A 15664-nucleotide genomic window follows, 5' to 3' on the forward strand; every position below is an offset into this window, starting at 1 on the left:
CCAAGCTGCCATTTTAATCTTTCACCAAATGGTTCATTAGAAGCGACGACACTAGCTTCTGCCTTCGGCTCAGGTCATGATCCCAGGACCCTGGGATCGAGCCCCACTTCTGGCTGTCTGCTCCGCAGGGAGCCTGCTTCCTCTTCTCTCTCTCTCTCTGCCTGCCTCTCTGCTTACTTGTGATCTCCGTCTGTCACATGAATAAATAAAATCTTAAAATAAAAAGAAGTGAGGACACTGCCCGGTACAGTCCCTCTCTGGCCCCAAGTGCACACATGGACGCACCATCGCACGGAAGAGCAGCAGGAGGCCTCAACACTGTTCAACCCCTCAAAGACCCCACACCCAAGACGTGGACCGACATGTGACCCGGCTAGCGAGAATAACGATCAACTGTCCCAGGGTGCCAGCTATGCGCCCGGCCGGCCGTGAGGGCATCGGGCATCACGATGGTCCTCTGATGTAGGGACTGTTAACGTCGCCACATCACAGAGGATGAAACAGGGGAGCAGAGAGGAGCCCGGACTCCTCCAAGTTCACCAGCTCCAGAATGATCAAGAGATGGTCGGTGGGGCCCACTGTATTCATTCGAGGGCCAGACACTGTTAAAAATATTGTGCTGATGGCCTGGAAGACGCTAGGCATCGGGAGGTGACGTCACCTGGGACATGCTTGCAGGTGGAAGGGGTGTGTGTGCGGGGGGGAGGGGGGCGGGGGAGGGGGAAGGGCGTGGGGGTGTTTGGCCTGGAGAGCACAGGATTCAGGAGTGTTAAGACCAGTATCTGCAAAGGTCCGCAGGACGTGCTGCAGAGAAAGGCTCAGGGGGATAGCGGTTCTGGGCAAGCTGAGTTGACACCAGCTTGTACACTTGCAACAGCTGGAAGGGCTGGGTGCCACTGGCTGTCTCCAAATAACCAGGCTTCCTGACCCCAGGGAGTGCCCAGAGAGACGCAGGACGCATTGGGGAGCTGGGAAGGCAGAAGCTAATGGCGCGGGGTGGAGGGGAAGCTGCGGCATCAGGCAGATGTAAGAAACAACAGGCGGGGGTGGGGGGCTGGGGGGGCTTTCTCCGTCCTGCGTGCCCTTTGCCCCCTGGGCACTGTGATCCCCCTCGAACAGAGTGGGACTGTGTGAGGTCCGGATCCCCGCTTCATCACACGGGGGCTGAGTGACCCCGGACAGAGCGCTTAACCTCTCTGAACCTCCCTCCTGCCTCCGCCAAAGCTTGCTGTGAGGATCTCCTCAGAAGCCACACACGGCGCCCTTCACGTGGTGCCCGGCACAGAATAAGGGACCAAGAATTCCTAACAGCAAAATAACTACCCTTGTCATCACGGAGCTCACAAGGTCGGGTTTCGGGGACGACATTTACGTGCACAGTTCAGCCTCCGGAGCACGCTTCCCAGCCCATCACGAAGTCACGGGGTCTCCCTTCTTAATCTAACCAAGAAACAGCCTGTCTGGGGAATTGCAGCTCGGTAAAATTCAGTGTGAACTCCTCCTCCCCGGGGGCTGACAAGGACTCCCGCTGAGTCTTTGGGGAAGGGAAACCCTCCCGGGTGCACAGGACTGGGAAGGAGGCTTTTCGTCTTGTCCTCAAAGCCAGGACAGCACTCCGAGCCTCCAGGAGGTCTAGGAGCAGCCGCCAGCTTTTGCTTCCTTCTGTTTTGTCTCGGGTGGGAGCTGGCCGGTGGGGCCGTCTGATTCACTGACTCAGACGCGGTGTACGTTTCGGGATTACATTTAAATCCCGCGGAGGTAAACAACATGACCTTTTCAATGTCGGGATGAGGAGAAAGCGACACAGTCGAACCAAGGAAAGAACAAGGGCAAAATGAGACTCCGCGTCCCTGTCCAAAACCGGATCTGAATTCCGCTGGCCAAAGGACCCTCTCCAAAAAAAAAAAAAAAAACCAAACCATCGGCGAAGACCATTAACCATAACTGAATCGATTACACAGAAGCCTGGGGGCCACCGTCCTTCCTGCCTTCCTAGAGGCCGGGCTGCGTGGACGGAGAGCGCTCCGGTTTTGTACCCGGTGACGGTGTGCCTCCACGTACAGACGTGCTCGGGTAGAAGCATCGATGTCTCAGAGCACCGCGGGCACACACACCGGGAGAGGACAGCGCGTGTCATGTGTGTGCATCCAAGAGTCCGAGAGGCCGGTTTACTTACGGCTTTCGGCTTGTACGGGGGCTGGATCTCTTTGCGCTCCAGTTTCTCCCAATCAATATACCGGAAAAACGCGTGCTCCTTGATGTCGCGTTCACCTTCGGGTCCGCACCCCAGGCGTTTGCCCGGGTGTTTGGTCATCAGCTTCAAGAGAAGAGAAAGGCTGAATTTAATGAACTTCTGGGGAGGATGCATAAGCCGCCCAGAGGGGATGACTCCCGGGAATTAGGGAGGAGGGCGCCACGAGAGTCTCCATTCTTACTGCTGGCTTTCGGTCCCAGACAATAATTTTCCAGGGAGGTCTTTGGTTTTTGTTTTTTTGTGTGTGTTTGTTTTTATTTTTTTTTAAAAGATTTTATTTATTTATTTGACAGAGATCGCAAGTAGGCAGGGCAGCAGGCAGAGAGAGAGGGGGAAGCAGGCTCCCCGCGGAGCAGAGAGCCCGATGCGGGGCTCCATCCCAGGACCTTGAGATCATGACCTGAGCCGAAGGCAGAGGCTTTAACCCACTAAACCACCCAGGCGCCCCATCAGTGAGGTCTTTGTGATCGGAGGACCCAACAACACTGCTGCTTTTCCCAAAGCAAGATCGCTTACGGTTAATCGAACCTGAGCCTCAATGTGGTCCTGAACTTTAAGTGAGAAATGTCACCAGATGCATTCTTGTTGAAGAACGAGTTTTACGCAATTACTGGGGCATTTAATGAGAACAGTTTCAATATCTTCAAATTCCCCCACCTCCCACCCCGAGGAAGCTGGAGTGTGACCAAAGCAAAGGCCACATTCATTCTGATAATATTTGCATTTCTCAGTAAAGCACTTGTGAAAAGGACAAAACAGAAGAAAAAAAAATATTAGTCGAATGGGCCCAAGTTTCAAGTAATTACATTCTGAAAGCTCATTAAATAGTCAACACCCAGCCCAGCTCATTCTGCTTGTCTCACACATTACACAAAACTCCGCTGAGGTTTCTCTGGTGTTCCATTTAAATTACTTAATTATCAAAACCCTCCATCTTTGGGTCTCTGAGCCGGTGCTAAATAACAAGACGGATAGAGGCTCCAAGATGAAACCAGCCAGACCTCCTCTCGTCAATGAATCCAAAGCAGCAGGAAAATCTCTCTGATCTTGAGACTCGAGCAAATGCACCAAGAGCAAAGACGGAGGGGTTGTGATCTAAAAAACTAACAAACGAGCAAACAAAAAACAAAACCCCAAACCAACAAGAAGGCCTCAAAGAGGAAAAACAAGCAACTGGACCATACGAGACCAAGAAGCTTCCCAGAGCTGACCAGACACCATGATGCCGGAGACCTTAGACTGTGCCCAGGATTTGTGGATCATGGCAAGGAGAGGAACACTGTCAGGATTCCTGCTTCCAGGTAACTTGTCATCGGAAACTATCCCCCTATATACACACAAACACACATATTCTCCATATACGCTTTACACGCCAGGGGGAAGATCACCAGGCACTTCTATCCTGAGGTGTTACGCACGATCTTACCTAATTCTCACAATAGCTCAACGAGGTGGGCATATTATTTTTCCAATTCCAATGACAAGGCAATTGACACTCAGAGATAGGAAACAGCTAGCAAGGACATGGAGAGACAGGGAGTGGCAGAGGTGGGACTCGATCTCATGTCTGCCCACTCCCGAACTTGGGTTTTTAACGAGAGAGCCCTTCCAAGGTGGGCTCCCCAGGGATATCTGTGGCTTGGCTTGGTCAGGAAGGGCAAGCACATTGGACCAAGCCCTGACATTTGTGTAGGATTAGGATAGGAGGAAAGAAAGGGCTACGAGGTTCTGGTTAGCACTACCACTAACATTAGGGCATCACGGGACGCCCTCTGTGTACGGAGTACTTCCTCTGCGCCTAGGCTCTGCGCTCGAGGCTTCCTAGGCATTCCTCTGCCATCTTTATTTTCATTTGACAGCTATTATCCTCATTTCCCAGATAAGAAACTGGGTCCAGAGAAGAAGTCATTTGCCCAGAGGCACACAGCTAAGTAGCAGACCGAGCTTTGAAGCAGATCTGCCCGATCCAGAACTCTCGCTGCTCTGTGCCGTGCGATCTGCTTGTTTTCATGCTAAGGTGTGGCCAACTGGGGGCTTCTGTCTGCTTTAAGTTTGTTCAAAGTGGGAGTGGCAATCTGAGCAAAGTCATACTAATTTTTTTTTTCTGGTAGCAAATACGTTCTTTAATGGGATGGATATATAAAGGACCTTTCAATCAGAACGGAACGGGCTTCAAAAGCCTAGCTCCATTTCCGTGCAAGGACGAGGATGCCAAGCGAAGAAATGCCACTGCAAAGTCACCCGGCACTCCTAACGCGAGTCTCTGCCCAGTTACCGCGCTCGGAGCCGATGCGCCCGAAGCCATGCAGACAGCTGGATTTAATCACTGTTCCATCTCTGATCACCCAGACGCTTTCCCTGGGGCCCGCTGCTCGGGAGGCAGCATTTGCTGTTGGCTTGCACAACCCTTCTTCTTTGGAGCCTCAGCCTTGAAGAAAGAGCCCACACTGGACTCCGCCCGCTCAACTCAGAAAGGTCCTCGAACCCACGGGTAAGAAAGTCACACCAGTTAATCCTGAAGGTTATGGGTCCTAAATTAATAGAAATCTGCTCTACCAGGGAAACCGCTAATTGGAGCTGAAGCTGAATGCAACTGACCTGGAAAATCCTCTCTCCTCCATGACCCACTTAGCTCCCCCCAGCTGTCCGGGCAGGACAGAGTGGGGAGGGGGAAGGTCTTGAGCACATATTAATTAAGCACCTACTATGTGCCGATACTACACAAGGAGCTTTCTGTTACCTGATTTAATGCTCTCAAAAACCTCTGTTCCATGAGTAGTAGTATTCCATTTTTAGGGATAAAGAAACAGAAGCCCAGAGGTGCAAAATAGGACCACACACCAAGGAAGCAGAAGTGTCGAGATGAGCAGAGGGTCTCAATCTCCCAAACCCCCACTTAAAAAATTCCTATTGTAGGGAGCGCCCGGGTGGCTCAGTGGGTTAAGCCTCTGCCTTCGGCTCAGGTCATGATCCCAGGGTCCTGGGATCAAGCCCCATGTCGGGCTCTCTGCTCAGGGGGGAGCCTGCTTCCCCCTCCCTCTCTGCCTGCCTCTCTGCCTACTTGTGATCTCTCTCCCTCTCTCTGTCAAATAAATAAATAAAATCTTTAAAAAAATAAAAATAAAAAATAAAAAATTCCTATTGCTGTGTATGCATATTTAAAGGCCAAGAGAGGCCTGGCAGGTAACATAGTAGTACACAGTATTAGTAATAACAATCACAATGGCCCATGCTCTGTTGTAAGAACCAGGCTCTGTTGTAAGGGGTTCACTTGCATTGACTCATTCGATCCGTACTATCACTAGCCTTGGTCCACAGGCAAGGGTGAGGGACTTACCCACAACTATAGGGCTAATAATGCCGGGACCAAGATTTGAGCCCAGATGGAACCGGGCCAGATGGAGAGTTCTGCAAACTGGAGAGAGGGCATGCCCTATCTAAAGGGTACTTGGGCTTCCCACCCAGCTGGCTGATGCTTTCTTTATAGGAATGACAGACCAGCATGGTGAGATCAGACTTTTCAAGAGAAACTGGAAAGTTAATGTTTCTGGGAAATGCCCTGCTCTTGAAACGCTGGCCATTATTAAACAAACTAAAAGCTCAGTGTATGACCTCCACCCACTCTTCCTCCCCCACGAGACTATGTCTAGGGGGGGTTCTGCACTGACCTTACACTGGGCTAGTGATTCACCAGGAGTGAGGATCCAGGTGGTGTTGATGAGGTGCTCTAGATGGAGACGTTGGCCCAGCTTTTACAAACTGCTTGAATAGTCCAGCTTTTCTGCACCTAGCCTAGCTCACGGGGCATCTGACTCGGGCCAGAAAGAGTAGGGCTGGATTGGGCAGTGGGAAACCTACAAATACCCCGAGGATCTAGGGCCAGCAGCCCCGGTTTCTTCAGACGCACAGGTGGGAACCCACTGGGAAGGCATGGCCACGCCCTAACCTTGAGAATGCGCCTGTGCCCCCCAACTGGTGGGAGACTGAATACTTCATAAAGGCAGCCTCCGAGGACCATATTCTCTGGGGCTTTCCCAGCACTGCCTGCTCACCTGCATCAGAGCTGAAACGCTACCACATCTGGATAACCGATTTAAAGGGAGTGGTTTTTAAGCTACCCAGGGACTTCTGCAAAATACTGATGTCCAGACCATCTCCAGGGTGAGCCTGAGGTTTTGTATGATCTGAAGAAGTACTTCAGGTCATTGTGATGGCACGAAAGGTGAGGACAGCTGATCTCCAGGGTCTCTGCCAGGTCACTGTGAGCACTTCGTGGCCCAGGGGCAGGTGCATAACAAAGCAATCCTCACTGGCAAACACAGGCTCTGCCTGTCTGCAACCACTGCCATGTACAAAATGCATGTGATTTTCAGCCATTTGTTGGCGGGGGGGGACTAGGGGTTCTGAAGGCACTACCCTTGGGTCAGCTTATGCAGAGAATCCCTTAAACTCAGTCTTTTGTGATATTCTCATAGGACAGAAGTTACACGCTGTTCATATTAGCCACACACATAAGCCGCAGAGAAGGGCAAGGTTGTCAGATGGGCATTGCCGACCTCTCGTACCCTTTCCCACGGGTTCCAGCTCTTTGGCAAGGTCTCTGCATTTCCTATCTCATTCATCCGATATGCATTCCCCTGTGCGGGCTAGCGCCTGGAGCCCAGCCAGCAGCAAGATACAGCTGCCGGCAGACCTCGCCAGTGCTTGGGTGCAGACTGGAAAAAAGCTCCTTTTGCTCCAGGAGGTAGCAGGTGCACGCCAGGCTCACAGGCAGGCAAGTGGGGGGAGGGGCAGAGTTCAGTCTCCATCTCCCCACCCCCACCCTCCCCCTGGTGAGGTGTCCTCGGGCAGGGCACAGCCTGCCTTCTCCGCATGCGGTGGTCCTGGCCCCAAGCTTTCAGGGGCTCACTCACCCCTTTGCAGATGGCCACAGCTTCCTTGGACATGGACTTGGGGTAAGCCACGTTGTGTTCCATGATGGACTGGAAGAGCTCATCCTCATCCTCGCCTTCAAAGGGTGCCTGTGGGACAGAGGACAGTGAGGGAGGACAAGGATCCTGCCTAAAACCCTCCCCATTTGCCCCGAACCACCGGGCCCTTTTCCCTGAGAAAACATTCTCCTTTCACTCAGAAGCTTCCAGGAAAAAGATTAGGAAAAACATTCTAAAGACTTGGGTAACCCCAAGGCTGTGGAAGTCACAGGGCTTCCAACCTAGAGTCCGGTATCAAGTAGACACCCTTCTTCTAGAGAAACCACGCAGATGGGGGTAGGGGAGGACTTTCACTGCAAATCACTTAAAATTCAATTACCTGTCCAGCCAGCATCTCATACAGCAGGACTCCGAAGGCCCACCAATCCACAGACTTCCCGTAGGGCTGGTAGGCAATGATCTGGAAAACAGAAGCCATTCCATCAGGGAGGCGGGCAGGTTCTCGCCAAGGCTGGAGACCGAACGCTCAGCTCACTCCTTTTAGTAAGCGTGGAGCATCCTGGGGCTGGGAGGAGGAGGGGGAGCTCTTCCTTGGCCTGCCATCTGCCTACTATGAAGGATTAAGTCAACTGTTACAGTCCCAGATGTGGGCCACTGTCAAAAAGAGTGACTAAGGGGGCGCCTGGGTGGCTCAGTGGGTTAAAGCCTCTGCCTTCGGCTCAGGTCATGATCCCAGGGTTCTGGGATCCAGCCCCACATCGGGCTCTCTGCTCAGTGGGGAGCCTGCTTCCTCCTCTCTCTCTGCCTGCTTCTCTGCCTGCTTGTGATCTCTGTCAGGTAAATAAATAAAATCTTAAAAAAAAAAAAAAAAAAAGAAAGAAAGAAAGAGTGACTAAGGAGCCCAGTGTCCACCTACCCACCTTGGGAAGATGGATCACCTTTACCGGGGGCCTGCAGGTATGGGGAAAACATTTTTGGATGCCACATCGCCTTTCCAAAGCACTTAGCACGGTGTGTTCTTGTTAATTTCCATACAGTGAGTGTGTCATCCTTGAGAAGGAAAACCGTCTTTGTTTCTTGGGACAAAAGTAATAATCTTTACATGACCACAGGAATGCGCTTCACACTACTGAACTGTATACTTCGGGAAGGTTATGACGCTAAATCTTTTTTTTTTTAAAGATTTTATTTATTTGTCAGAGAGATAGAGAGAGAACGGGCAGGCAGAGAGGCAGGCAGAGGCACAGGGGGAGGCAGGCTCCCTGCGGAGCAAGGAGCCCGATGTGGGACTCGATCCCAGGACCCTGGGATCATGACCTGAGCCAGCAGCGGCTTAATCGACTGAGCCACCCAGGCATCCCGGCAAATCTTATTTTTATTCTTTTTACCACAATTAAAGAATCTTAAGTTAAAAAGTTGTAATAGTATTTTACTGTTTCACTAGGTATTTGAAAATACCAATAAGCAATGAATAAATAAATAAATAGACAAGCTAAGAGAACACAACTAAAATTACCTATAATCATTCATCAAGAGAAAAATGATAGCTCTTTCGTTCTATTTCCTCTTAGAGTCTTTTTTATTAATATATAGTAAAGTGCGCACATGCGTGTGTTTTACATGAACACAAACACGTTAATATGTGGAATTTTAATGAAGTAGCCCATTCTGGCCTCTGCCCGGCATTCCATTGGATGGATATACCAAAATCTACTTTGCCAGTTCCCAACTGATCAGGTTTCTTCTGATGCTCCGATACGGAACCTTATAACTGGGTATATGGACATTTGTCCAATTATTTCCTTCGGAAAAATTCCTCAAAATAACATTAGTGGATCAAATGGTAGTTTTTAAACATTTTTGAATTTTTCTTAAAAAATTTTTTTAAATTTAAGATCTTTTTAAAAATCTGTAGTCTTTCGAAGTTATTTTTATTTTTCATCAGGATAGATGTTCTTCGCTTTAATCCCCATCACGTCTTTCACGCAATCCCCCCCCTCATCTGTTTGTGCTGTATAATTAAGAGCCTGTTTCTTGCTTTGTCACCCCTTTCTCCCCCTTTGCTCCTTTGTTTTGTTCCTTCAATTCCACATACGTGTGAGATCATATGATAATTGTCTTTCTCTTATTTCGCTTAGCATTATCCTCTCTAGCTCCACCCATGTCATTGCAAAGGGCAAAATTTCATTCTTTTTCTGGCTGAATCACATCCCAGAGAGAGAGAGCGCGCGCACAAGAGCTCACGTCTTGTTGACCTATTCATCTACTGATGGACACTTGGGCTACGTCCTTTGTCTGCCTTTCTTTAAAAAAATATTTTATTTATTTATTTATTTGACAGAGAGACACACAATGAGAGAGGGAACACAGGCAGGGGGATTGGGAGAGCAAGAAGCAGGCTTCCCCCAGGGCAGGGAGCCCGATGCGGGGACTCGATCCCAGGACCCTGGGATCATGACCTGAGCCGAAGGCAGACGCTTCACCAGAGAGCCACCCAGGTGCCCCTGTCTGGCTATTTTAAATAATGTTGCAATAAACACAGAAGTACATGTATCCCTTTGAATTAGTGTTCTGGTATCTTTGGGGTAAAGATCCATTGGTGCAATGACTGCATCATAGGGTAGTTCTATTTTTAAGTTTTTGGTGACCCTCCATACTGCTTACCCCAGTGGCTGCACCCATCTGCACTCCCCCCAACAGGGGAAGAGGGTTCCCCTTTCTCCACATCCTCACGAGCACCTGTTGCTTCTTGTGTCATTGATTTTAGCCGTTCTGACAGGTGTGAGGCGGCATCTCATCATGGTTTTGAGTTGTATTTCTCTGATGCTGAGTGATGCTGAGTACCTTTTCATGGGTCTGTTGGCCATCTGGATGTCTTCTTTGCAAAGAGGTCTGCTCACATCCTCCGCAATGGTGTATATGGTTTTAAGGTTTTCCATATTTATTACCAAATTGCCAGAGCACGGCAAAGTCTAGAATAGCCACGTGGCCATCCTTCTTTCAAGTCAACTGTGTCGAGGGGTTTAAAAGGTGATCTGTAGCAACGCTTCAGGGAAGAGACGAGCGGGTCAGACCACCCCGACTTTGAATCCTGATTGCTATTTTGATTTGTGTGACCCCGGGCGAGGTTATGTAACTTCTTGATGTCTCCGTTTCCTTCCTGACAAAAGGAATTTTATAATATCCATGTCATAGGGTTTTCTGAGGATGAAAGAGAAATGTGTGCTTCTCACACATTATGTCCTCAAAATGTTATCTGTAACTAAAAGGTTCTCTCTCATTCAGTGGTTGTTTTACTCAACGAAGGCGTCCGAGCAAATTTGGCTGTGAAACGAATGTCCCTTTGTTGAACTCCGTCTGCTTCCACCCTAACGTCAGAAACACCCTCTGAGGAGAATTAAACCGTGAGGGACCGAAGGGGCGCTTTCTGTGAGAACACTCATTGAAAGTGTTTCCACACCTTTCAAGTACTTCCTGTCTTATTGGATCCTCATGACAACCTTACAAGTTAATCCTTTTACAAAGGAAAATAGAGCCCGGGAGGTGAAAGAAATTGCCAGAAGGTGAGGTGGTTAGTTAACGGCAGAGCCAGGGTGAAAGCTGGACCCCTGCTTATTTCTTCCATCATGGGGCTGTCCCAGGGAGCGGCTTCCCCAGGAACAACACTCCACGTGTCTAGTGCATCGAAACCCCCAGGAATTCTGGAAAATCACAGCTATGGGGTCCTCCCCACAGAGATGCGGATTCAGCTGATATTGGCTAATGCCTGGGCAGCCTACAGTTTAAAAGCACCCCTGGTGACAGTGAACCAGAGATTACTGAACTCATGGCAGATCAAGGAATCGTCTGACGCCCTAACTACTTAACAAAATGGTAATAAACTGAGGTAGGACCTGTCGGGGAAACACCACTGCCTTCTAATACGAGCGTTCCCGGCTTTTCTAAAGTTTGCCTTCTACTACATAGCTTTTATGAAAGACTATATTAGGACCCGTGTGCGTTAACCAAAGGAAATCTGGAGAGGATAAAGGCAAAAAGTGAAAAGAGAGTTCTGCGTTTGGTTTGCAGGGAGTCCCTAAGGAGGCCCGGAGAATGGCGCCACCGAGCTCCTTCCTAGGGAACAACACCCAGTATGGAGCGGCCATAGCTCTGAGTGGTGTCAGCATCTGTGTTTGATTTCAATTTATTTTATGCATCCGCTAGCCAGATGTGTCCTCGGGTATCAGAAAAGCCCAAGAGGTTATTTCTTGAGTCTGAGAACACTAAATATATATATTTTTTTCCCCGTAAAAAGCTGCTTCTTCAGGGGCGCCGGGGTGGCTCAGTGGGTTAAGCCTCTGCCTTCGGCTCAGGTCATGATCCCAGGGTCCTGGGATCGAGGCCCGAATCGGGCTCTCTGCTCAGCAGGGAGCCTGCTTCCCTCCCTCTCCCTGCCTCTCTGCTTACTTGTGACCTCTCTCTATCTCTCTGCCAAACAAATAAAATCTTAGAAAACAAAACAAAAACAAAACTGCTTCTTCGCTTCACACCGTTTTGGCTCACAAAGGTTTTCACAGGAATGCTCTATGGTCGATAGTAGGGGAAATCTATAAAGGATTTCTTTTAAAAAGATCACTTTTAATTAGTCAAGTAATACACAAATATGTTTACCTTGTGGAAAATGCACACAACAAACAGACTGGGCTAAATTTCTCTTTACTATGCTCTTACCCTCAGAAATAACCACTGTTATCAAATGAGTCTGGAATCTTCCAGATTTTCTATGCTTTTACATGTATTTCTCCACACTCACAGGAAACATATAGCAGTGTTCTATGTATTGTCATTGTTTCCATATATGGTATCCTGTTGTATTGAATAGTTTGTACCTTGAATCCACCCCCCCCCACACACACCCAGGTTTATGGAGAAAAAGTCGACAGACATCACTGTACAAGTTTAAGGAATATAGCAAGATGGTATGATTTACATATATTGTGAAAATGATTAAAATCAGTTCAACTAACATCCACTTTCTCATATAGATACAATAAAAAGAAAAAAAAGGAAAAAAAGAAAAAAGTTTTCTCCCTTGTGATGAGAACTCAGTATTTATTCTCTTAACATTCTTATGTATCACAGAGCAGTGTTTGTTACAGGCATCATGTTGGACATTATATCCTTACCCCTTATTTCGCTTACAACTAGAAGTTTGTGCCTCTTGACCCCCCTCCCGCAACCCCCTCCTCATCTTCCACCTTGGGGAACCACAAGTCTGATCTCTTTTTCTCTGAGTTTGGTTTTCTATTTTCTTTTTTCAGGATTCCACATGTAAATGAGATCATACAGTATTTATCTTTCTCTGACTTAGCATAATGCCTTCAAGGTCCATTTGTTTTCTATGGCTGAATTATAGTCCATTGTGTATATACACCACAACTTCTTTATCCATTCATCCATTCATGGACACTTAGGTTGTTTCCATGTCTTATAAATAATGCTACAATAAACACGGGAGTGCTGACACCTTTTTGAATTAGTATGTGTGTTTCCCCCCCCTCTTTGGATATAGTCCCAAAAGTGGAATCACTGGGTCATAGGGTAGCTCTATTTTAAATTTTTTTTATTTTTATTTTTTGAAGATCCTCCACACTGTTTTCCAGAGCGGCTGCACCAATTAACAGTCCCACCAACAATCACAAGTTTGTCTCTTTTCCACGCCCTTGCCAGTACGCGTTATCTTTTGTCTTTTTGACAATGGCCATCCTAACAGGTGTGAGGGGATCATCTCATTGTGGTTTCCATTTGCATCTCCCTAATGATGAGTGATGCTGAGCATCTCTTCCTGTACCTGTTTTGTATGTATGTATGTATGTATGTATTTTTTTTTTTTTTTTTAGAGAAATGTCTATTTGGGTCCTTTGTTCATTTTTAACTGGGGTATTTGTTCTGTTTTGTTTGCTGTTGAGTTGTATGAGTTCTTTACATAGTTTGGATATCAACGCCTTCCAGATATATGATTTACAAATGCTTTTTCCCATTCCATAGGTTCTTCTCTCACTTTGTTTGTGATTTCCTTTGGTGTGCAGAAGGTTTTTACTTTGATCTGGTCATACTTGTTTTGATTTTGTTGCTTATGCTTCAGGTGTTATATCCTAAATACCATGACCAAGACCCACATTGAGGAGTTTGCTCTTTGTTTTCTTCTAGGAGTTTCACGGTTTCAGGTCTTACATTTAGGTCATTAGTACCACTTTGAGTTAATTGTTGAGTGGTGTAGGATACATCCAGTCTCATTCTTTTGCATATGAATACCCAAATATCTCAGCACTGTTTATTAAAGAGACTGTCTTCTCCATTGAGTATTCTTGGCTTCCTTGTCAAACATTAGTTGACCACATATGCTTAGGTTTTGTTTTGTGTTTTTTTTTTTTTTTAGTATTTTATTTATTTACTTGACAGACAGAGATCACAAATAGGCAGAGAGGCAGGCAGAGAGAGGGTGGGGGGAAGTAGACTTCTCGCTGAGCAGAGAGCCTGATGCACGGCTTGATCCCAGGACCCCAGGACTCCGACCTGACCTGAAAGCAGAGGCTTTAACCCACTAAGCCACCCAGGTGCCCCTAGGGCTCTTGATTCTGTTCCGTCCGTCTACTTAACCTGTTTTTAGGCCAATACCATATTGTTTAATGACTATAACTTTATAGTATAGCTTCAAACCAATAGTATAATGCCTCCTGCTTTGTTCTTTCTTTTTTTATCATTTTTTTCTTTCCTTTTTTTTTTTTTAAGATTTTATTTATTTATTTGAGAGAGAGAGACAGTGAGAGAGAGCATGAGCGAGGAGAAGGTCAGAGAGCGAAGCAGACTCCCCATGGAGCTGGGAGCCCGATGTGGGACTCGATCCCGGGAACTCCAGGATCATGACCTGAGCCGAAGGCAGTCGTCCAACCAACTGCGCCACCCAGGCGTCCCTCCTTTTCTTTTCAGAGAGCAAGATAGAATGCACATGAGTGGGGAAGAAGGTGGGGCAGAGGGAGAGGGAGAGAGAGAATCTTAAGCAGGCTTCTGAGGAGCCTGACATGGGGCTCGATCTCACAACCCTAAGATCATGACCTGAGCCAAAATCAAGAGTCTGACACTTAACTGACTGAGCCAATCAGGCACCCCTTTCTTTCTCAAATCTTTGGCTATTCAGTGTCTTTTGTGATTCCACATAAATATAGACAGTGGTTTTTTTTTTTTGTTTTTTTTTTTTTTTTTTTTACCTCTGTCAAAAATGCAGTTGAAATCCTGGTAGAGATTGTACTGAATCTATTGATGGCTTTTGGTAGTATTGACATTTTAACAAAATTAATTCTTCTAATTCATGAACATGGGATGTCTTTCCATTTATTTGTATCTTCTTCAATTTCTTCTGGCAATGTCTTGTAGTTTTCAGAGTAGAAATATTTCATCTCCTTAGTTAAATTTATTCCTAAGTATTTTATTGATTTTGAGGTATTGTAAACGGGATCCATTTCTTTATTTCATTTTCGGAAAATCTGTTGTCAGTTTATAAAAATGCTCCTGATATTTGCATCCTAATACTGTATCTTGTAACTTTACTGAATTCATTGATTAGATCTAACACTTTTGGTTGAGTCTTTAGGATCTTCTACATATAGAATCATGTCAGATGCAAACAGAGACCGTTTTTACGTCTTCCTTTCTAATTCTGATACTTTTATTTATTTTTCTTGCCTGATTGCTCTGGCTAGGGCTTCTGGTTCCATGTTGCATGAGAGTTGCAAGAATGGGCACCATTGTCTTATCCCTGTTTTTTTCTGCATCTATAAAAATGACGTGATTCTTTTCTTTTATTCTATTAGTGATGTATTACAGTGACTGATTTGCATATGTTGAGTCATCCTTGCATCCCAGGAATAAATCCCACTTGATCATGGTGAATGATCCTTTTCATGTGCTCCTGAATTCAATCTACTAATTTTATATCAATATCCATCAGGGATATTGGTCTGTGGTTTCTTTTCTAGTAGTGTACTCTTCTGCTTTTGGTATTAGAATAATGCTAACCTTGTAAAAATAGTTTGGGAATCTTCTCTCCTTTGATTTTTCAGAAAAAAAATTGGTGTTAATTTTTCTTTGAATACTTGGTAAAATTCACCAGTGAAGCCATCTAGTCCTGGACTTTTCTTCGTTGGGAGATTTTTTTTCTTCCTTATTCTATCTCCTTACCAGTAATTGGTCTATTCAGATTTTCTATTTCTTCCCGATTCAGTCTTATTAAGTTGCAGGTTTCTAAAAATTTTTCCATTTCTTCAAGGTTGTCTAGCTTGTTGGCATAGAGTTGTTCACTTACGTTGACTTTTTTCTCTTAACAATATGTTTCAAAGATCTTTCCATATCTCAAACTCAGTTTTTTTTAATTAAATTGATGGCGTGTTTCATACTATAAATAATTCAGTCTATTATCCAGACATCGTTCCAGTTAGTACAT

General features: G+C 46.5%; 1 protein-coding gene across 3 annotated transcripts in view; it reads right to left on the bottom strand.

Moving 5' to 3' along the window:
* Positions 1–15664, bottom strand: part of PRKCB (protein kinase C beta) — a 326959-nt gene that overhangs the window by 23302 nt on the left and 287993 nt on the right. For all 3 annotated transcript variants that reach the window (XM_044233161.1, XM_044233159.1, XM_044233160.1), the window contains 3 exons: positions 7565–7645; positions 7168–7275; positions 2177–2317 (listed from right to left, as the gene is read on the bottom strand). In XM_044233161.1, the coding sequence (XP_044089096.1) occupies positions 2177–2317; positions 7168–7275; positions 7565–7645 (330 nt within the window). The remainder of the gene's footprint in view (positions 1–2176; positions 2318–7167; positions 7276–7564; positions 7646–15664) is intronic.

Source organism: Neovison vison, chromosome 14 (genome assembly GCF_020171115.1).
Source record: "Neovison vison isolate M4711 chromosome 14, ASM_NN_V1, whole genome shotgun sequence".
Taxonomy (NCBI): domain Eukaryota; kingdom Metazoa; phylum Chordata; class Mammalia; order Carnivora; family Mustelidae; genus Neogale; species Neogale vison.